The sequence below is a fragment of the Emydura macquarii genome, unplaced genomic scaffold (assembly GCF_026122565.2).
Source record: "Emydura macquarii macquarii isolate MOO-44397 ecotype Brisbane River unplaced genomic scaffold, CSIRO-AGI_Emac_v2 contig_3305, whole genome shotgun sequence".
Lineage (NCBI taxonomy): Eukaryota > Metazoa > Chordata > Testudines > Chelidae > Emydura > Emydura macquarii.
In genome coordinates, this window is record NW_027133442.1 from 5,649,086 (window position 1) to 5,669,958 (window position 20,873).

General features: G+C 41.1%; 1 protein-coding gene across 1 annotated transcript in view; it reads right to left on the reverse strand.

Annotated features, from left to right (window-relative positions):
- The window catches only part of ABHD12 (abhydrolase domain containing 12, lysophospholipase), a 56,288-nt gene that overhangs the window by 14,208 nt on the left and 21,207 nt on the right, over positions 1-20,873 (reverse strand). The window contains exons 2-7 of the mRNA XM_067532843.1: positions 18,308-18,432; positions 10,418-10,523; positions 8,905-9,024; positions 6,856-6,886; positions 3,583-3,628; positions 1,464-1,593 (exon numbers count right to left, since the gene is read on the reverse strand). Coding sequence (XP_067388944.1) covers positions 1,464-1,593; positions 3,583-3,628; positions 6,856-6,886; positions 8,905-9,024; positions 10,418-10,523; positions 18,308-18,432 — 558 coding nt within the window. The remainder of the gene's footprint in view (positions 1-1,463; positions 1,594-3,582; positions 3,629-6,855; positions 6,887-8,904; positions 9,025-10,417; positions 10,524-18,307; positions 18,433-20,873) is intronic.

The following is a 20,873-nucleotide window of genomic DNA, read 5'->3' on the forward strand; positions in this document are numbered from 1 at the left end:
GTACTTCCATTGCAGGCTTTGCTTATCATAAACTACACATGATAGTCTAAAGTTTACAACTGTGACCGATCTGGGAACACAAATCCTGATAGTGTTCCCATTTCTGTGGGGTAATACCTCCTTTCAATTCTGGGAAGAGCTCCGCAATGTCATTTAAAACAAAAAACTCAGCTCTCAACAGAAATTCGCTCAGTTCTGAAGTGCAACAAGTTAAATTCCCAGGTAGCTTAATACAGTGTTTCCCAAATGGTGAGTCCCGACCCACAAGAGGGTTGCAGGAATATTCTAGATGGGTTTCCATGTCCAGGGCCAGTTTAACCGTCACTGGGCCCTGGCCTAGCATGCACATGCTTCTCCCAGCCCAGTTCACAGGAAAGGAGTGGGAGAGCAAGCCTGCACCACACTCAACCGTTCGGAGTGGCTCCCTGTTCTATGGGAGTGGGCCCAGCTCCACGTTGAGGGCATCATGGCCTGGCGTACAGGGCTGCAGCCTCTCTCAGGTCTGGCCTGGCTACTCCATGACAGCGGGGCAGCCACGCCAAAGCTCAGTTGGCACTGTGACCCCATGTATTGGATCATAACACCAATCACTCAGATTTGGCCTGGCCGCTCCTGTCTTTATGGAAGGATGGCTGCATCAAACCTGGGTGTTGCTGTGACCCCATACACCAGGTCACAATGCCCGGAGGTGGGCCCAGCACCATGGGACAGGAGCCGTGCTGAGGGGTGAGTGCAGGGCAGACTCACTCTGCAACTTCCCCTTTGCCCGCCCCAGGCCACTCCTCCATGCCAGGCCACTGTTGGTCTTCTAGTCTTCAGCATCCTGCCAATTAAGGCAATGCATTCAGTTTGGTTGCTGCTTCTAGCTTTTAAAGAATTTTTCATACTGCATTTCTACACATTAAATCACCATTTTAAAAGCTTTATTGCCCAGTGTTGATCTGTAAATCAGGCATATGTGCAGTAAGTTAGTTTGAGAAATATTTTCTACCTAAACAAAAATGTACCCTTTCAGGAATATATAGGATGGAACCAAATGGGATGGCTTAAAAAATATTTAAAAAAAAAAACAACCCCCAAACCACCACACAAAACAAAACACTGGTATAAATGGGTGCAGCTCCATTGTTGTCCATGGAATTGTGCCTGCTTACACCAGTGATGATTTCCCCCCACAATCTGTCCATTATTTCTCTTATTATATGATGTAATGCTGATCTTATTGCCTTCTAATTTCCAATACAGCCCTCTGGGATTCTAAGATACAAGTTCTATTCACTATCCTATTTCCTAAATTGAAGAGCAAAGAAAAAATTATTTTGCAGAGATTAAATTCAGATTCAGACACAAACCAAAATGGATTATAACTACTACCCTTAAATGGCAAACACTACATTTTTGAAAGATGAATATAAATTTATTTTTATTATTCTGGAAAGCTGCCATCTGGATTGGAGGCTTACCCTGTGCCTAAGGAGTGCCCCCATATATAGACAGGATTGTCTCCACTTCTTGCTTTTATCCAGTCAAAAACATGGAGTGCATCATACGTCATTCCACTCTCTGAGGGAGTGCCCACTGAATCTCCCCACCCTGAAACACAAATATTTTAAGTCACACCTAAACCATCCAGCAAAATTATCGATTTCTTATGCCTTTATGGAAAAGCAGCATGCCCACAACTGTGAAGGCATTTGAAACATGAGAAAGTTCCTGCTTGTTGCACTGTACCTGCACTCCAAATTAAAGCTGGAATGAAAAAAAAGATTGGCACAGCGCAGTGTCTCAATACAGTGTATCTTGCGTAAAGCCTTGGTCGAGCTTCCACTATTAAAAGTTGGGTACTGCCAGTTGCCAAGCAGATTCTGTGGGTTTAGCAGATAATGAAAGCAAGAGCTGGCACCCCTGAAAATGTGCTGGTGTTATGCATTTTTGCTTCCACGATAGGCCAGTTCTTGCATGCAGAACAGCCACTTTCAGGTCTTAAATGCCTCTCCTCATAGATTCCAAGGCCGGCAGGGACCACTGTGGTCATCTAGTCTGATCTCCTGTATGACAAAGGCCAGAGACCTGCCCCAAAATAATTCTTAGAGCAGCTCTTTTAGAAAAAAAGCCAATCTTGATTTAAAAATGGTCAGTGATGGAGAATCCACCATGATGCCCGGTAAATTGTTTCAACGGTTAATTACTCTCACCATTAAAAATGAATGCCTTATTTCCACTCTGAATTTGTCCAGCTTCAACTTCTAGCCATTGAATCATGTGATACCTTTCTCTGCTAGACCGAAGAGCCCATTATCAAATATCTCTTCCCCATGTAGATACTTATAGACTAATCAAGTCACCCCTTGACTGTCTCTTTGTGAAGGTAAATAAATTGAGCTCCTTGAGTCCATCACTAAAAGGCATAACGTCTAATCTTCTAATCATGCTCATGGCTCTTCTCTGAACTCTCTCCAATTCATCAACATCCTTCGCGAATTCTGGGCACCAGAGCTGGGCACAGTAAGTAGCATATTTATAAATATGGCTTGGGTCAAATCCACAAGCACCCCTCAACAAGCTAGTGTCGGATTATAAACCAACCCTGTTTAATTTGTTCACTTGGTTCTTTTGTGAGTTAAAATCAAAAGATCATGGCAAGAAACTTGATGAGCTTTTGGAAACAATTTACAATTGAGAGTTTTCTCCTGGAACAACAGGTGTGAAATGCTCTGAATGTGCAGTAACATGTTACTAGATAAAGCCTGGGGAAAAGATAGCATTTCAATTTGTGTGATTTAAGGAAAAAAAGTACTGAACTAAAACAGACTATATCCTGCACCATTTGTTAGCAGTGGAAATTGTATCGACTTCCCTGCTTTACTAACAGTCGAGGCAATGTACATTTTGCTGAGCAGAGTTCCAGACATCCAGTTCTGGAAGGGCCAATGGGTGGCATTCCCAAAGCTGTCCCAAAACAAACTTGTCTGCTGTACAGCAAGTTGGGGAGGGGCAGGGACAGTAAAGAAACCTATAGATGTCTGTATTTTTAAGACAAAATCTGAGCTGTCAGAGAATACATTGCTGCAGCAGTGTCAGTTCAATCCATGAGTTGTAGGACAGTCCAGTGATTAGGGCTTTATCCCAGAACTTGGCAGACCTGAGTCCAATTACCTGCTCTGCACAGACTTCCTGGGTGACTAGAGGCAAATCACTTAGTCTCAGTTTCACACACACAAAATGGGGATAATAGCACTGCCATGCCTCAAAGGGATGTTGGGAGAATAAATACATTAAAGATTGTGGGGCACTCAGAAAACTGGTCAGGTACTACAGTGATGCGTTTCATATAAGAACCTGTTTTAATGGGAAAGGCAGTAAGAGCTTATGGCTTGTATGCTACACAGGGAAAGAAAGCAGAGGAGACGACACATTCTACTGAGATTTTAAGAACTCAATGAAAATTCAAGAAACATCTAATTGGTAACAGCTTCTGCAACCGTAAAAACAGCAGTTAGCAGTAAGATCAAAAGTAGATAAGACAGACATAGCTAAACACAGTTTCCTAATAAATAGACAAACAAACAAACACACACTCACCTCGATAATCAAATGTGACTACATGGTAACCAAGGGAACTTAGAACCTAAACAGAAAAAGAAAGTATTTAACACACAGCTGCCAACGGAGTAACAGTTGCACTGTCACAAACCTCACACACAGCGACAGAGAGCTTTGTTCCACAGCATGTGTTCTAATCTACAGTATCAACCTCAGAGCCAGAAGTGAATATACAGTGATTCAGGCAAGGGGCTTGCACACATCCAATTATCTGAGATTGTTTTTGCTTATTTACCCAGCTTCAGAACAGAGAGGTCCAGTGGTCAGAGTGAGGGCCTGGAACTCATAACACCTGGTTCAAATCCTTGCTCTGCCACAAACTTCTAATGTGCTCATCAGCAAGTCTCTGTGCCTCAGTTCCCCATCTGTACAATGGGGACAACAGTACTGCCCTACCTCCCAGGGGTGTTGTGAGGCTAAATACATTAAAGACAGCTCGGTGCTCAGTTGCTATGGTAATGGGAGTTGTAGGTGTACCTAAAATAGTCTGATCATTCCACAGATGTATTTGTTCTACATGCACTCCCAGAACAGTCTGAGCATTTCATTGCCACCCTCAGCTGGTTTTGATCACTACTCGACTTCCTTCCAGATATGATGGCTTGAAGCAGAACCTTTGAGGTCCCTTTTTGCATAGCACCAGTAATAAACTACAAGGTGAAACACTCTTTTTTAAACATTCCCTGGAAGCATGAATGTTGTGTTTGAGATTGTAAATACTCACTCACTTGGCTTTATAACTTTTCAGAAGTGACAGTGTCTTAAGGAAGCATTATTTTCATCTGTATGAAAAGCAGCTTTAAATTCGGGAAAACAAAAGACAACACCTTGCCTTATTTCTATCAGTGCAATCTGAAGAATCAAGCAAAAATCCAAAAGGAGACAGATATCATTCCATCTACAGCCTGTCTTCTGGAACTATTTTACCATTAGGGACTTCAAAATTCAGCTGCTGTTTACTTACACACGCGCACACACCTTTACATTTTGGACATTTTTAACAATTTCAAGCCTATCATCTAAAGATATCATATTGTTTAGAAAACTGGTCAGTTATTATGAAGATTTACATTTATGTCTTAGCACTGATGACCCTAGTAAATTCTGTTGCAAACAAGTATAAAAAAAAAAAAAAAAAAAAAGCCACATTAACAAAGGAATTTCTTTGTAAAACGCCTTAATGAAAGTGATGTTAAAGTTCCAGATCTTAATCACTTTGCACCAACTTATATGTTAAAAGGATCTGAAGTGGGTAGAATCTGTTTTGGCATTTTTGGGTCTTGTCTACAAAGAAAGTTGTAGCAATCAAGGCAACCCCTTAGTGGGAATACTCTTAAATTAAGAGACACCAGAGCCAGGCATATGGCTATTAGTTTTACAAGACTGACTTACTCTAACCTATTTAACTTGGTGCATTGGGGCATAACAGGTAAAGGAAATGCTGGCTTTATACATTTTCAAGAACCGTAAACAGAACCTTTTTGCTGTCATGGCCCCTGGATGGTATACAGAACAATGTTTTCCCTACAACTGTTTGTGTTTGTGTATAAGTACGTAGTTCCAAGACACAGTGCTCTTATTGTTTCAATTACTGCTGTGAACAGGACAAGCCTGCGATATGCATAACAAAGAAGCCTGGATCAGTCCTCCAATATCACAACACAGGTCATCAACAGAACAGGGTAACAGCCATAATGTAGCAATTGTCAGCTAAGTTTCCGTAAGTAAAACTAACCATAACAGAGCCAGGACAGCCCTTGTTTGACTATAGGGATGGCAGTCTCTGCAGCTGCGTGTGTGAGGGAACCGAGTTCCCTTTTAAATGATTATGGATTACAACATTAGAAATACAAGTACTATGTGCTTATATAGTGCTTTTCATCAGCTGATCCTGAAGTGCTTTAGAAACTATTTTGCTGAGACACCAGGCTGTGTTTGGGGAAGCAGCAGAAATTCAACTTCAACAGAGCAGGGTCCCTGGATATCGCAGGCATGCTTCCACTCTTACCATCTTTCATACTGGTCTTAGCTGATAGGTTTCTAATGATTTGTGTTTTCTTCTTCCCTGGCTCCACCACCCAACTAACTATGCTCAGAAGGGGAGCTCGCCTCCATTTCTCTCTCCTTCCACTAGCTTGCTTATTGTTGTTTCTCAGTTTTTCTAGTGATCACCTTTACACCCCAACAAAATAATCACCCCCGTATAACTGATGCTCATAGATTTTCCATGCAGCAGAGTGAAGTTGTCTTGGTTTCATTGCTGCAACCTGCAAGACACACCAAGTTTCTCAGAAATTTGTAATCTGGGCAATGGAAGTGAGGAAACAAAACCTGAACCTCTGCATCTTTTCTGAGCAACTCTGGCTTTTTCCAGACTCTCTGCAGCTCCACTGATGCTCAGAACCTAAAAGGCAGCCCCAAAGGAAGGGGGCAGAACCTGGCTAATCTGAATTTGCTGCTAAAGGCATTTAGAGGTTTCTTTTTTATGTACCACTGACAAATGGACTAAGTATAATTTGAGTCCAGCTATTGCAACACATATTACAGATGAGTTGACTGAGGCAGGCAGGTTAAGTGACTTGTGCAAGGTGAGATAGCAAGGCAGCAGCAGAGCCAGGACTAGATCCCAAGTGTCCTGGGACCCAGTCCTCTGCTATAAACTACAAGACTACACACAGGATCCATTTATTTAGTACCTGTGGTGTGTTATTAAAACACACATTGCCTGCTCTTCTTGGTCAAGTACACAATAACTAAAATAGCTAATTAGTCTGTTTGGGCAAATGGAAAATGTCTTACAGTATACAATGGTTCCCAGGACAGAAAAAAAAATCTACATGATCATTTTCATTACGTTCTCTTTAAACACTACATGCCATCTTGTGGAAACTCAGTTGCTCCTTGTTTTAGATGAAAAAAAAAAAAAACAGAGTCATCTGCCTCTTTTGAGTTGCCAAATAGCACTGGATAAGCGACCTGCATTAAGAAGACTTTGCTTAAGGGAACTTCAACAGGATAAGCAGCATGGCAACCAGATCATTTTACAGGTGCCAGCACTCAAGTACCAATTATAAAGGGAAGGATAATAGAATATGTAAATCCAGAGGAGATAATACTCACAGGCTTGTCATTAAGGAATAGTAGAAGTATGGTTCATTGTATAGAAAAGTACAGTAAAGCCAGGATATTTTGTTTTTATTTAGTGCTTTTATTTTATCAATTTATATAATGCAACAGTTTGGAGTCGCTTACCTTATAAAGTTCCACACGGTGATCCCCTCCTCTGGGAAAGGAAATGGAAGGAAAGAAGAAGAGAAGATATTAGTATTAAAGCTTCCAAAGGCACATCTCTTCAGAGTTGCACTTTTTTCTCCAGGTCTCTAATTTAATATGGACAAACGCTGATATTATATAAATATACATTTTAAAGATCTTACCTAACTACTTGGCCATGTGCCTTGAGGAGACAACAACCCCTTAGTTTCATCACAGTCCTACACAGCAAGCATTCATTCCGAACACTGTCTTCCTGCCCAACAGCCACAAACAAGAAAAGACACATGCAGAGGGAATTCCAAGTCTAGCAAGAAAATGGAAGTTTTTGCTAGTTTGTGATATACACTCCAAAGAACCCAGTAGGCAATGAGCCGAGCCAAGCCAACTCTATCAGGACTGATTTTAAAGTCAACTTGCCCTTAGCCTTAAGATTTCAATACTAGCAAATCCATGCTGGAAACACCAGTGAAATGGTGCTAACAGATTTGGCTTCAGATATTTCAGTATTATTTTTGCAACAGTGCAGTATCTAGTTTCACTTACTGGACTGTTCAACTTAGGGCCCAGCACTGATATTGTGCTTTGCAGATATCCCCACTGAAAATACACAAACCTGGAGCTGCCATGAACCACTGGAGTTCATAGAATCAGAGAGTTGGAAGGGACCTCAGGAGGTCATCTAGTCCAACCCCCTGCTCAAAGCAGGACTAACCTCAGCTAAATAATCCCAGCGAGGGTTTTGTCAAGCGGCAGCTTAAAAACCTCTAAAGATGGAGATTCCACCACCTCCCTAGGTAATGGGTTACCCATTCCAGTGCTTCACCACCCTCCTAGTGAAAAACGTTTTTCCTAATGTCCAACCTAGACCTCCCCCACTGCAACTTGAGACCGTTGCTTCTTGTTCTGTCATCTGCCACCACTGAGAACAGAACAGTTCATTGCACAGTGATTGGAAAGAACACCAAGGGCTGGATTTTTTTTAAAAATGCACTCTATCTCAAATCAAACAATAAATTCAGGAGGCAAGGAGGAACATTTGCTTGGAAAGCTACATTCTTTAGCCTAGCTGATGTTCTTTTGCAAGTTAGTTTTTCCTCATACAGCAATGTCCCAGAACTCCTAGCAGACCACATATCACAGGAATGACCTTGGGCCTTCAGTTCATGCAGTCTAAGCCACAAATATAGTCTTGTCCAATTAGAAAGACACCCTGGCACACTAGCTTGGCCATCTACCAACAGCACAACACTGTCATAAGGAAATCAAAGTATGTGCCCTAAACTTGCCCAGATACCCATCACTCTCTGACTCCTTTCTGGTCAGTGTTGAGATAGTATAGACATGATCCAAAGGAAGCTGCTTCTACCCTCGTGAGTGAGAGGGACGGCTGCTGCATCTCAAAATCAGAGGGTAAGAAGTGGGTTCAAACAATAGGGAGCAAAATGAGGGACAGAAAGACCCTCTCTCCACACAAAAAAAAATACCAATAATGACAAAGAATGGTGTTCTGGTGTACTTCTATTCACTGTCCTTCCCCCTTGACTTCACAGCCATGTGGGTTCAGAAATAGGACATAAAATGATCATTTTCCTACATCACATTTAAAAGGAATGTTCTACAGCCAAGTGACACACATCTTGCTGCTTTAGGGTTTTTCTTCCACATTTCAGTGACTAGCAGACACAAAATTGCAATATTTATAGATTTCTGCATTTTTAATAGTAAATTATGTGTATCTGGATATGCACGGTAGAACAGTAATATTTATTAGAACTGAAATGGCAAATGTTCCACTGACATAGGCTTTTGTATGGAATAAAACACTGCTAAAACAATTTGGACAGAAAACTGAGCCCACACTGATTAAATCCAAAGTATTTCCATTTTTTAAAATGGGGTTTTTTTCAACCCACAGAAACAAACTGCTCTTGCATTATTTGACCCAATTTTACAACCCTCTGTAAACAAGAATACATACAATCAAAGAAATGCTATCCTTCTTTATAACTGACGCTTCTTCCTTACCTAGTTCCTGCATTTCCGTGCAAGTAAAGGATTACAGGATAGTTGGATCCCAAAGTGTCCTCATACCACAGCTGGTCTTTGCCTTGAGCACCCTTCCACAAGGCTGTGGGAACTGTGTGCCTAGGTACAAAGACAGAAAATTAGCACTGCTTGGTTACTGAATTTTTCACACTTTTAGGCTATGTCTACACTAGAGAGCTTACATGGTATAGCTGTCCCGCTGCAGCTATTCTGCTGTCATGTCTCCCGTGCAGCCGCTTTATGCCAATGGGAGAGAGCTTTCCCGTCGGCATAATTAAATCACTCCCAACGAGCAGCAGTAGCTATGTTGGCAGGAGAGCATCACCCGCTGACATAGTGCTGCCCACACCGGCACTTCTGTCGGTAAAACTTATATTGGTCAGGTGGGTGTTTTTGCACCATTCAGAAGAGAATACTCCTTACAATCAGTTCCAGATTGAAGGACCCCCATCCTATCACTGTGATGACATCTCTCACACACACTACAGCACAAACTTAAAACTGACTCTTAGGATTCATCAATTTGTCTTCATTGAGTGGATCATTAAAAAACAGCCCTGTCCCCCTGTTAGTTGATACAGTATGTAACCTTTCTTTAGCTGATTGCTATTCTTACATCCATTCACCTATTTAGTGATCTCTTCCTTTTAAGCCAGAGGGAACTTTCTTCAGGGTTATAAACATTAGAAAAAACAGGTGTGATGAGAGAGAATCAGTAGAGGTAGGTGTTCAAAACTAGCTCACTAGACCAGTCATCTTGAATGCTGACCAGCTCAAAAAGAAAGTTTATGCAGCACTAGTCATACCACCTGTATGCCTCAGATGACTCACTGATGATGCAGGAAGCTGCCTCTAGTTAAGCACCCTTAAATTCTCCTCCATGAGCTAAAAAGTGACAACTGAATATCCGTTTATTTAAAAACAAAAAACAAAAAACAACAACATTGATTTGTGCTTGTTAGAGTGTGAACAAAGCTTTTTCACTTCACTCTCCCACTCTCTAGAGTTTTGCATTTGACTATAGAGCATATTCCTCCTCCCACTCGGAATACTTTGATCCTATGTTTCTACCTTCCACTGCATTTATTTTGCAAAACAGAAGAACATGAACAAGAGATGGATGACGAGCAGACCTATTTCATCAGGTCTCCCCTACACTCCAAGAACATGACCTGTCTAGCAATGCAGAGCAACACCTTCAAATTTCCAAAATAGAAAGCCTCCCTGCATCGATGAGCTGTCTATGTTCCACATGCTGCTAAACTTAGTACAGGTGAGGTCCAGAGATTTACATATCTTTTAGCATGGACCCTGCCCATAATCTCAGAAAGATGCACACACCCACAGATGAGAGCAAGCAATGGTCGTTACCATTCATTAGAAAGACAGTTGTTGAGAGACGGGGTTTCTGCAGTGGGATCCAAAGTACGATCTCCACACTATGGAGAGATATGCTGCTAAGGGATGTCAAGGGGAGCTTCATCTTACATACCAGACTCCAATGGTTACATCCTCCTCTGGCTGAAGGTAATAATTATAGGTGTGGTTTAAGCCTTGATCCTGTGGCCTTTTCAAGTCAATGAAATATGGAACCCTCACTGAAACACAAAGGAAAGAGTAAAGGGTCAGAAACTTGAGTTTTTAAATTCTATTTTCTTGCAAGTTAACACTGCTAGTTGCAATGCAATTCTAAAAACTGGAAAAAAAAAAAAAAAAAAAAAAACACGTTTGGAGAATAATTTTACATTTGTCTAGTGTGCCAAAAAGACCTTTTGTCCCAGATGAAAATGGGTAACTAGCTACAAATACTAGGAGAGCATAAGCATTAAGGAGAGAAAGGAATTGTTCAGAAGGGTAAACTAGAAGTAACAGGATGAAATGAGGAAAAAGCAAATTTAAGGATTTTTTCCTGATATTCAGTCTCATGAGGGAGATCCATTAAACCGGGAGCAGTCTTTCAAGTGGAAGCCCTGTAACTTGAGACATTTAAAAAATTAGAAAGGGAAAAGCTTTGTTGTTTTTTTATATATAATCTTTGTTGGGATGGACTGGAAATTAAATAATTGATTTTAATCACTATTTAAATCAGCAAGTAGGAAATCTTGATTTAAGTAATTGATTTTCATCTTTAAAAAAAAAAGCATTTGTACTTTTTAGTTATTTTTCCTAAAGGAATATTGTCATCCACTGGTATCCATTAAAACATGCGGATTTGCAACTAAATATAGGCTTTACACTAAATTTGGTATTTCTTTTTGCTAAGCAGGAGGATATGCTACTTCTATATACATTCATTTAATCAGTTAGTGTAATTTACCTTTATTCAGATTCTTAATTTTTACATTTTAATTATATTAGGAAATGGCAATTAATGGGGGGTTTTTTTAAAGTAAATGATGAATAATGTTTTACTTGTGAATTGTGTCAAGTTCTATTTGGATGGAAATTCAAATTCAATTAGTTAATTATTATTAAAATTCATATTAGTTAAATAAAACTACTTTAAGTTTGCTGGCTACAGAAGGAAAAATAGTTATCAAAACATGTCTTCTATTTAAAACTAATTGATTTATTAAAGAGAAAGTGGGTGAGGTAATATCTTGTATTGAACCAACTTTTGTTGGTGAGAGAGACAAGAATTTGAGCTTACACAGAGCTTTTCTTCAAGGCTGGGAAATGTGGCACATTTGTCCAAATTTTGTTTTGTCCTCCAAGGAAGTTTTCCAAACTGTGGGTCATGGAAAAAATGTAAAAGTTTACAAAAAAAAAAAGTTTCTTTCGACAATTTTAAAGTGATAAAAATGGATACATAATACTGTAAAGGGGCATTTTTAGCAACCAGCCAGGTGTTCAAGCCACTGTCAATTATTGGGATGAACTATCAATTGAGTTTGCTTATTGCATTTAGTAGGCCTCTTTAGAAACTTAGCATCACTAAGGCAAAGCCGGGAGGGAAGTCAGTAATCACATGAAGTGCACCTGACTCTACATTCTCCCTCTCTGATACGCTGGGCTACGCGTCTGTGAAAAACAGGAAGTCTGGATATATTTTAGGACTGCTGTTATGGGGAAACATACTGCTGGACTATCAGTTCAAAATTGTTGCTTAACAGCTCTTTTTCAGTAACATGTTTTTGTAATACCTGCTTTTTATCCAGTGATTGGTCAGCTATGTAACATTTTTGATTGATATGTCTAACTTTTGAGTATAAGAAGGGACTTGCGGATCTGGGAATCAGATTGTTTCGTGGATGCATCAGAAAGATCACCAGCTGCAAACAGAAGGTCCAGCCACTGAATCACCCGAAGACTGCCTCAAACTTGTGGGGTAACTATTAGTTTCGGGTGCTCTATAAGCTATTGTTTGTATGTGCTTGAGACTAATAAGTACAGACTGTAAGTAAAGGCATTCTGATGGGAGTGCTGAAGGCTAATAAAGAAAAGGCTCTAAGTCAGGGGTTCCCAAACTTCTTGTCATCACGGACCCATTTTAATGAAGTATTTCCTGCTGGGACCCCAGACAGCATGGAGGATGCCAATACTAGGGATTGCTGTGACCCCATCTGCTGATGGCATGACCCCATTTGGGGTCACAACCCACAGTTTGGGAACCGCTGCTCTAAGCAACAGCACCTGACTTTGACTTGTCTGTGCCAGACATATAGCACACAAAAGCACTGCATCTCCCTTGGTTTATGTCCTGATATTGCCTTGCAGAGAGTAGGGTTATGGATTTGAGGGACCCTGGGTAACAGATTTGGTTACAGGGTTAAGGAACCCTGGGTAACAATATCAGGTCTGGAATGGTTTCTCCCTGTACCACCACCATATTGTAACCTGAATATCCCAATTTGTGATTCAGTGTAGAAAAAGGCAGGGTACTAGGGCATGCAGCAAGCTATTAAAGCCTGTGCTAAAACAGTATTTAACCGATCCCTATGCATGTGCCTAGATTTACCTTATATTACAACACACACAAGTTTAGCTAACAATCCAGGCTGTTACGTGTAAGTACAAGAACTAGGTATCATCACAGCTTCTGTAGGGCAAGCACACTGCACCCACTGGGGGCTCCTTGCATTCCTCCATTCGCCCCCCCAAGCTCCCTGTGTACCATCCTCCTATTCCCCTCTACTTCCAGGGTTCCTCATAATTCCATCCAACTCCCTACCTGGGTCTGTGTGCGCAGCACTATTTCTCCCTTCCTTGGTTCTGTTACCAACTCATTGCCCCCTCTCCATCACCCACCCTCTGGGACACTGCTTTCCCTTCCCTGTCTCTACTCCCTCCATTCCAGCTCTCTCCTTCCACACCAACCCACCCAGCTTCCACCAATACCACCAGCAGCCACCCAGTCCTCACTAAATCAATGCTTCCTCATCCTTCACCTCCACTACCTCCCTGCAGTCCCAGATTCTCCCACCACCACTGCTCCATTCCTCCAGTCCTTGTTGCTTCCCCATAGCCACACAAACCTTCCTGTAAGGCCCTCTTACTTCTGTTAGAGCCCAGGCTACAGACAATGTCCCCCAGTCTCAAGTTAAGCTGCTGCCTCTGCAGTGTAGACAGCAGCAGCAGGGGATGGCAGAGAAATTCCTCTGCCTGCAGCACCAGGCAGTAAGGGGTCCCTGATTTTCCCCTAATTTAGGCTAAAAGGCTCAGTTCCTTGAAACTGATTGGATGTGGCAATTGGGGAAGGTCCTTGATGATTGGAAAAAGGCAAATATAGTGCCCATCTTCAAGAAAGGGAAGAAAGGAGATCCAGGAAACTACAGACCGGTCAGCCTCACCTCAATCCCGGAAAAAATCATGGAGCAGGTCCTCAAGGAATCCATTTTAAGGCACTTGGAAGAGAGGAAGGTGATCAGGAACAGTCAGCATGGATTCACCAAGGGCAAGTCATGCCTGACCAACCTGATTGCCTTCTATGAAGAGGTGACTGGCTCTGTGGATGTGGGGAAAGCAGTGGACGTTATATACCTTGACTTTAGCAATGCTTTTCATACAGTCTCCCACAGTATTCTTATCAGCAAGTTAAAGTAGTATAGGTTGGATGAATGGACTATAAAATGGATCGAGAACTGGCTAGATCATCAGGCTCAACGGGTAGTGATTAATGGCTCCATGTGGAGCTGGCAGCCAGTCACAAGTGGAGTGCCCCAGGGGTCGGTCCTGGGGCCGGTTTTGTTCAACCTCTTCATTAATGCTCTGGAGGAGAGGGTAGATTGCACCCTCAGCAAGTTTGCAGATGACACTAAGCTAGGGGGAGTGGTAGATACCCTGGAAGGTAGGGATAGGATACAGAGTGACCTGGACAAATTGGAGGATTGGGCCAAAAGAAATCTGATGATGTTCAACAAGAACAAGTGCAGAATCCTCCACTTAGGACGGAAGAATCCCATGCACAGCTACAGATTGGAAACTGACGAGCTAGGCAGCAGTTCTGCAGAAAAGGACCTGGGGGTAACAGTGGATAAGAAGCTGGATATGAGTCAGCAGTGTGCCCTGGTTCCCAAGAAGGCTAATAGCATATTGGGCAGCATTAGTAGGAGCACTGCTAGCAGATCAAGGGAAGTGATTATTCCCCTCTATTTGGCATTGGTGAGGCCACATTTGGAGTAGTGTGTCCAGTTTTGGGCCTTCCACTACAAAAAGGATGTGGAGAAGTTGGAGAGAGTCCAGCGGAGGGCAACAAAAATGATTAGGGGGCTGGAGCACAAGACTTATGAAGAGAAGCTGAGGGAACTAGGTTTGTTTAGTCTGCAAAAGAAAAGAATGAGAGGGGATTTGATAGCAGCCTTTAACTACCTGAAAGGGGGTTCCAGGGAGGATGGGGCTGGGCTGTTCTCAGTGGTAGTAGACGACAGAACAAGGAGCAATGGTCCCAAGTTGCAGTGGGGGAGGTCTAGGTTAGATATTAGGGAAAATGTTTTTCCCTGGGAGGGTTGTGAAGCACTGGAATGGGTTAAATAGTGAGGTGGTGGAATCTCCATCTTTGAAGGTTTTTAAGCTGCGGCTTGACAAAGCCCTGGCTGGGATGATTTAGCTGAGGTTAGCCCTGCTTTGAGCAGGGGGTTGGACTAGATGACTTCCTGAGGTCCCTTCCAACTCTATGATTTTATTCCATGTGGTGTTCCAAAGTTATTGTGTTACAGAGTTGAGCGTGAGACCTCATTTCACTTGGCCAAACCCTTCCACCCCCTCAGGCATTAAGACCTACAGAAGTCAGCAGCTACTATCAGCTAGACAAATCTGACGGTTTCATAGCATCAACCTTAACATGCCATTAATACAGCATCACAGACTGGAAGTTACATCTGTACAAGCTTAGTTTTGATATTGTAAAAACCATTAAAATATTTAAAATGTTGGTTCAAAAAAAAATTTTTTTTTTTAAGAATGTAATATTCATAGATTTCCCTTCCCAATATTCATTTAGATGGCTGTAGCACAAAGCACACAGACTTTGTAGGGACTCCCAGCATTGTAGGTTCCATGTAATAAGACACACTGAGCACTAGAAGGTTGAATTCCAGAAGAGGAAGGTTAGTCCTGCAGCTGAGGCATTGGACTGGGACTCAAGAGATTTGGGCTCAGTCCTCAGGTCTGCCACAGACACACATTCAGGCAGGTTACTCAGGGTACGTGTACATGGCAAATAAAAAATCCCCAACCCCTCCCCCCAAAAAATAAAAAAATCCCTGGTGCCAAGTCTCAGGGCTTGAGTCTACATACACAGGCTCATGGAGCTTGCACCATAGTGCTAAAAATTGTTGTGTTGCCATTCAGGTTCAGGCTACCAGGGCAGGTTTCAGAGCTCGAGCTCCAGCCCAAGCCCAAAACATCTATACAGCTATTTTTAGCAGTGTAGCGTGAGCCTGTAGAGCCACCCCCAGATTCACTACTGCAAAGATTTTTCCTGTGTAGATTCTCTCAGTGGCTCAGTTCCCCATCTGTACGACGGGTTAAGACCTCCTTACCTCATGGGGTGGTATAGGGACAAATTAATTAATGTTTGTAAGATAATCAGAAACTGCAATGGGGACCAGATTAGCACTTAGACAGGACAAAGAAATATAGCCTCACTAGCGAACAATCATAAAGCAAATGGGAAGCATTCCACAAGGAGCAGACAGACCACGCACAAGATAATCCACAAGTAACTAGATACTAAAATGAGGGTGGCCATATAGTATTTCATCAACCAGAGCCAGAACCTATGGTTCAGGACTCAACAATTGTCACCAGTAGACCGGTAATATGGTTGGTGATGTCCTTTATCAGCATTTTTTAAATGATGCAAGTCTGGATGACCATGCTAATTCAAATCATAACTTTATGCTGCTAAATAGGGACACCACCACTTTTTGGGCCTGGGTTTTGAGGGAGAGTGGGAGGAAAGGAAAGAGAATGAAATGAACACTTGTAAATTGATCACAGAACTCAATATCAATTGAATTTTTTTTTTTAAATCAAAACTCATTTTATTTAACCCTAAAGTAGCAGCATAGCTGCAACACAAACAGTATGTTGCCCAAGCCTATTAGCACATATCACCAACTACAAAAAGTGGGGAGGATAAACCTGTGCAGATGAAGAGTACAGATTTATACTTGGGAGATTTTAAGTGGTGACATGATATGGAAAATCCAGCACAGTTTCTATAAAGAAGAATCCTTCAACATGTCAACATAATAACAGATACAGGACTTTAAAAGAAGCCTATAACAAAAGCCATTTATAAGAAGCTATTAAAGAAATGAAGTAATCACGCGGTAAAAAGTTAACTACTGTCATGGGTGAAAAGTTAGCTGAGCTAATACAGAAAGAATAATGGGGTGATCAAGGATTTGTATTAGGACTGATGAGGGATTTAATAAAGTAATACAATGGCAACTTAAATTCACTGTTAACAAATGCAAGGTGAGGTACATTGGAGGCAATAACCTGAGCTACTCTCACTCATTACTGAATTCAAATTTATTGTAACAAGCAAAGGAAGAGACCTGAGTGCCATTGGGGGACAGTTCCATAAACATACCTACTCAGTTCACAGCAGCGATCATAAATCAAATGTGAGGATGTACAAAGAAAGGAATTGAAAATACTTTAACTATTACAGAAATATTACATAAATCAGCGGTACACCCTCACATGGAAAGCTGCATTTGGGCTTGGTCACTGAGGTGTTACATAACCAAAATACAAAGGATCTAAAGATGTATGATAAAAATTATTAGAGAAGCATGGACAAACTGCTGTATTAGGAATGACTGAAAGGATTAATACTCCTTAGATGGAAGACATTTCCCTCAGACAGGTATTCCATAATTTCCCATTACTAGGACTCTTGTGCCTCCCTCTGAAGCATCTGGAATTATCCAGTGTCTAGGGTAGATCTAAAAATAAAGTTTGGTCAGTACAAAAGTGGGGGTGGGATGGGAAACAGCCACCTTCCCCCCCCCCCACATACACCCATACTTCCACACACAGGCCAACATTCCTATGCCAGCAAAATCCCCTGCCTCACTGTAGCTATCAGAAGAATGCTTCTGTTAGCACAGCTACCTTGTACCAGGAGGCAGTGTTACTAAGACAACAGAAAAACTCCTTGTCAGTATAAGATGCGTCTACACTGGGCGCTATGCTGGCATTTGTAGCATAGACAAGGCTTGAAACAGAATACAAGACTAAACAGACCTCTGATCTGATAATACGGAAATCCTCTGTAGCAGTATTTGCAACACTTAAAGTGACGGTGTAAATGTGCCACTGATGAGTCACTGTTTCTTCTGCTATAGCCAGTCTATTTTTCTAAAAATGAGGAACTGCAGTCTGGAAGACTAATGCGCGCGCATGCACGCACGCACACACACACCACGGTTACTCACAATTGGCATTTAAGGCATAAATTTGAAGAGGTTACCTGTCTCATAATTCACAAAACCTATAAAAAAAGGTCACATCGTTCACAAACCATAACTGGAGAGGGGGGAAAATATCACATCAGTTAAACAAATCTCGAGCTTCTTAAATTCACAGAAGTGTTTCTATTTGTTAATTATTTTGGGCAGTTCCGACCACTGAGTTTTGATGGACACCAAAAAATACAGCTGCCCCACATACGAAAAAGCAGCCAACAACCTACACCTTTATTTGGCTAAAATGCGACGGCAAAAGAATTTTTCCAGCTTTTTGGCATAGGACAAAGTAGGGGACACAAATACACATTCATGCACACATGGATGCAATTGTCAGACATGAACATACACAGGTAGGAAGATAAATACAGTATCTGATTTGCTAGAAAAAAATTAAAAAGCCACTCTGCCAAAACAAATTGTTCTACCAGCTTCTCTTTTAAAAACACATGAGCACTTACCAAAATTTAAGAAGACCAGCTTCGCCTGAATAGCAGGACAAAGTTTTACTAGAAATGGAATGGCTATGTATACTCCCAACAACCAGAATGTTAACTTCCGTAATCGGAACCACAATCCATATCTCCTGCAAGAGAGAAGAAAAGAAAAATAAGATGTCTGAATACAGGTTTGCTTTATGAAGCAAATTTCACTAGCAATTCTCAGTGGGAACTAGGAGTGCTCAGCAGGCCATGTATGGATTTGGATACCTAACATAACGCAGCCATTCCTTTAAAAAACAGACAGTATATTTCTATATTTGTATTAGTGTATAATATACACAAAGAAATAAACAAAGCAGACATATTATCCAGACTGATGACACATCAGGACAGGAAAGTAAGAGATGCAGCCCAAAAAACGGAACAGATTTCCACAGCTTTTATTGTTTCTGCTGACTTTCCAGATTTCTGAGTCGGTGGTGAGGTTGGGGTTAGTTTGCATACCACTGCTGATCTGATCTTTCTTGAAACATATTTCATTGCATTTCCTGTTGGAATTATTAAGAACCAGATTCTGATCTTAGTTACTTGGCTGTACATCTGGAGTAACTACGTTGAAGAAAGATACACTGAAGTCAATGGAGTTACACAATATTCACTGCAGTATAGAGCAGACTGGCCCTAAAACAGTGCATGCCTGCCTCCCTCCCTCTCAATGGAGATTTTTGAAACATTCTCAAGATTTTCTGAATGCTTATTTGTGATTTCTTCATTTAACTAGTATTACCCAAGTAAGTTTATCTGTAGTCATTTATTCATTTTACTGAATCCAAACACGTGCCAGGCACCTGACAGCAAAGTTAGATGGTCTTTTGTCCCTGCCCCAAAGAACTTACAATCTAAATAATACAAAAGAGAATCAACAAAATAAAGAGATGGGACTGGGGGAGAAGAAAGAGTGGACAAGGTACCAATATTACTCAACTCAAGGCATAGTTTATTATTTATTAAACTCTGACATTGTGTATGGCACTGTACAAGGCACAAGACAACAGTTTCTGCTATGAAGAACATGCACTCTAAATAAGGTAGTAGTAAAAAAAATCACTGGTGTCCTTTTAAAAAAATAATCAGGCTGTATATTCCTAGATGAGTAGTTTTACCAATGTTTTTACCTTACCAATGTTTTTCTGCCCTTAATTTTCATGGCTTTCCTGTTCCTGAAATATAGTCTAATGCAAGTTTAAGTAGTTTTTCCTCAATCTCCTTCCTTCCCCATAACAGCCCAGTCAAAATTCAAGACCCTTCTTCCTAGGAGTGAATTTCTGACCTTGACAATTTCAATGGGAATACATAGGAGGAGAGTACTTAATTTCTTCTTTTTCCACTATCAATAGAAGAAATTCCTGTTCATTCTTACAGCTGTGTTAGTTCTGCAGTACAAGAAAATTAATTTTTGTCACTGATACATGTATCTGTTACTGTGAAGATGTACAAGAACAGATCTACTGAGTAAAGTGTGGTCATTTTTCCCAAGGTCACTTTTACAAAATAACCACTCTTAAAGTCACAGAACAGAAAATGACAAGCTAGAAGTTATATTCTGCCCAACTAAGAGGGTATTTATTATTTAATGCAGGACACATTTTTTTTATAAATAATGGGAGGACAAAGGTTTCTTATAGGAGGTCTCTGATAAATCTGGGCTGAGCTCTGAACAGCTTCAAAGTAAATATGACTTCCCACAAAAATTGTACTTGTATTTGCAAACCATTTTGTCCTCAGAGTATTTTCTAAGACAACACCAACTCCAACAAATAAGATCTTCAGACCCTGAACACCTTCACTCCAAAAACAAACTGATTATTAGACACTGCATCAGTATACGCATAGTATTACATTTATGAATATTTTGTTGACTAACATCCAATAGCCACATGCAGTGGAGAAACCAGCCCTGACCTTAATCAGTAATGCCTAAAAAACCAATAAAATTCTTCATGCCACTCAGCTTTCCTTGCTCTTTACCGACAGATAGTTGTAAAGCTGATATACCAGCAAACTAGGTTCAATATACCGAGGACAAAGCGTAACTAGTCCTCTCTACTTGGAACTGTCTTCATATGAAAGCAGAGGTCAATTATTACAATACGCTGTTAGTCTCAAGTTAGCTGTTTATAGGAGCTGACTCAAGGAAACGTGCCCAAAGCAGAGCTAAAAGCCGTAACACTGAAAGACTGGGAAGAAATAAATCCATGGATCTCTTTTCCAGCAATATTACTCAAAATGTTTCTCAAAGAATTTTAAATATTCCTCCAACTAAGCTCATATCCTGAATGGTTCAACAGAAAGCTGCTTTAAATTCTGGATGCGCCTGTCCCAAACTCTGCAATGAAGAAGTGAACAAGAGACAAAGCTTCCATTCCATTTCCAAGCCTTCCTCCCATTGCCATATGCTCTAGATACTAGGAATGAGGAAGGGAGGGAGCTGAGGGTAAAGGGGGGAATGGTAACTAAGCAGGGGGCTAGCCATTAGGGTGGCTCCAACCTGCAGTGTGTGATACCAGAGCATATGCTCCATAAT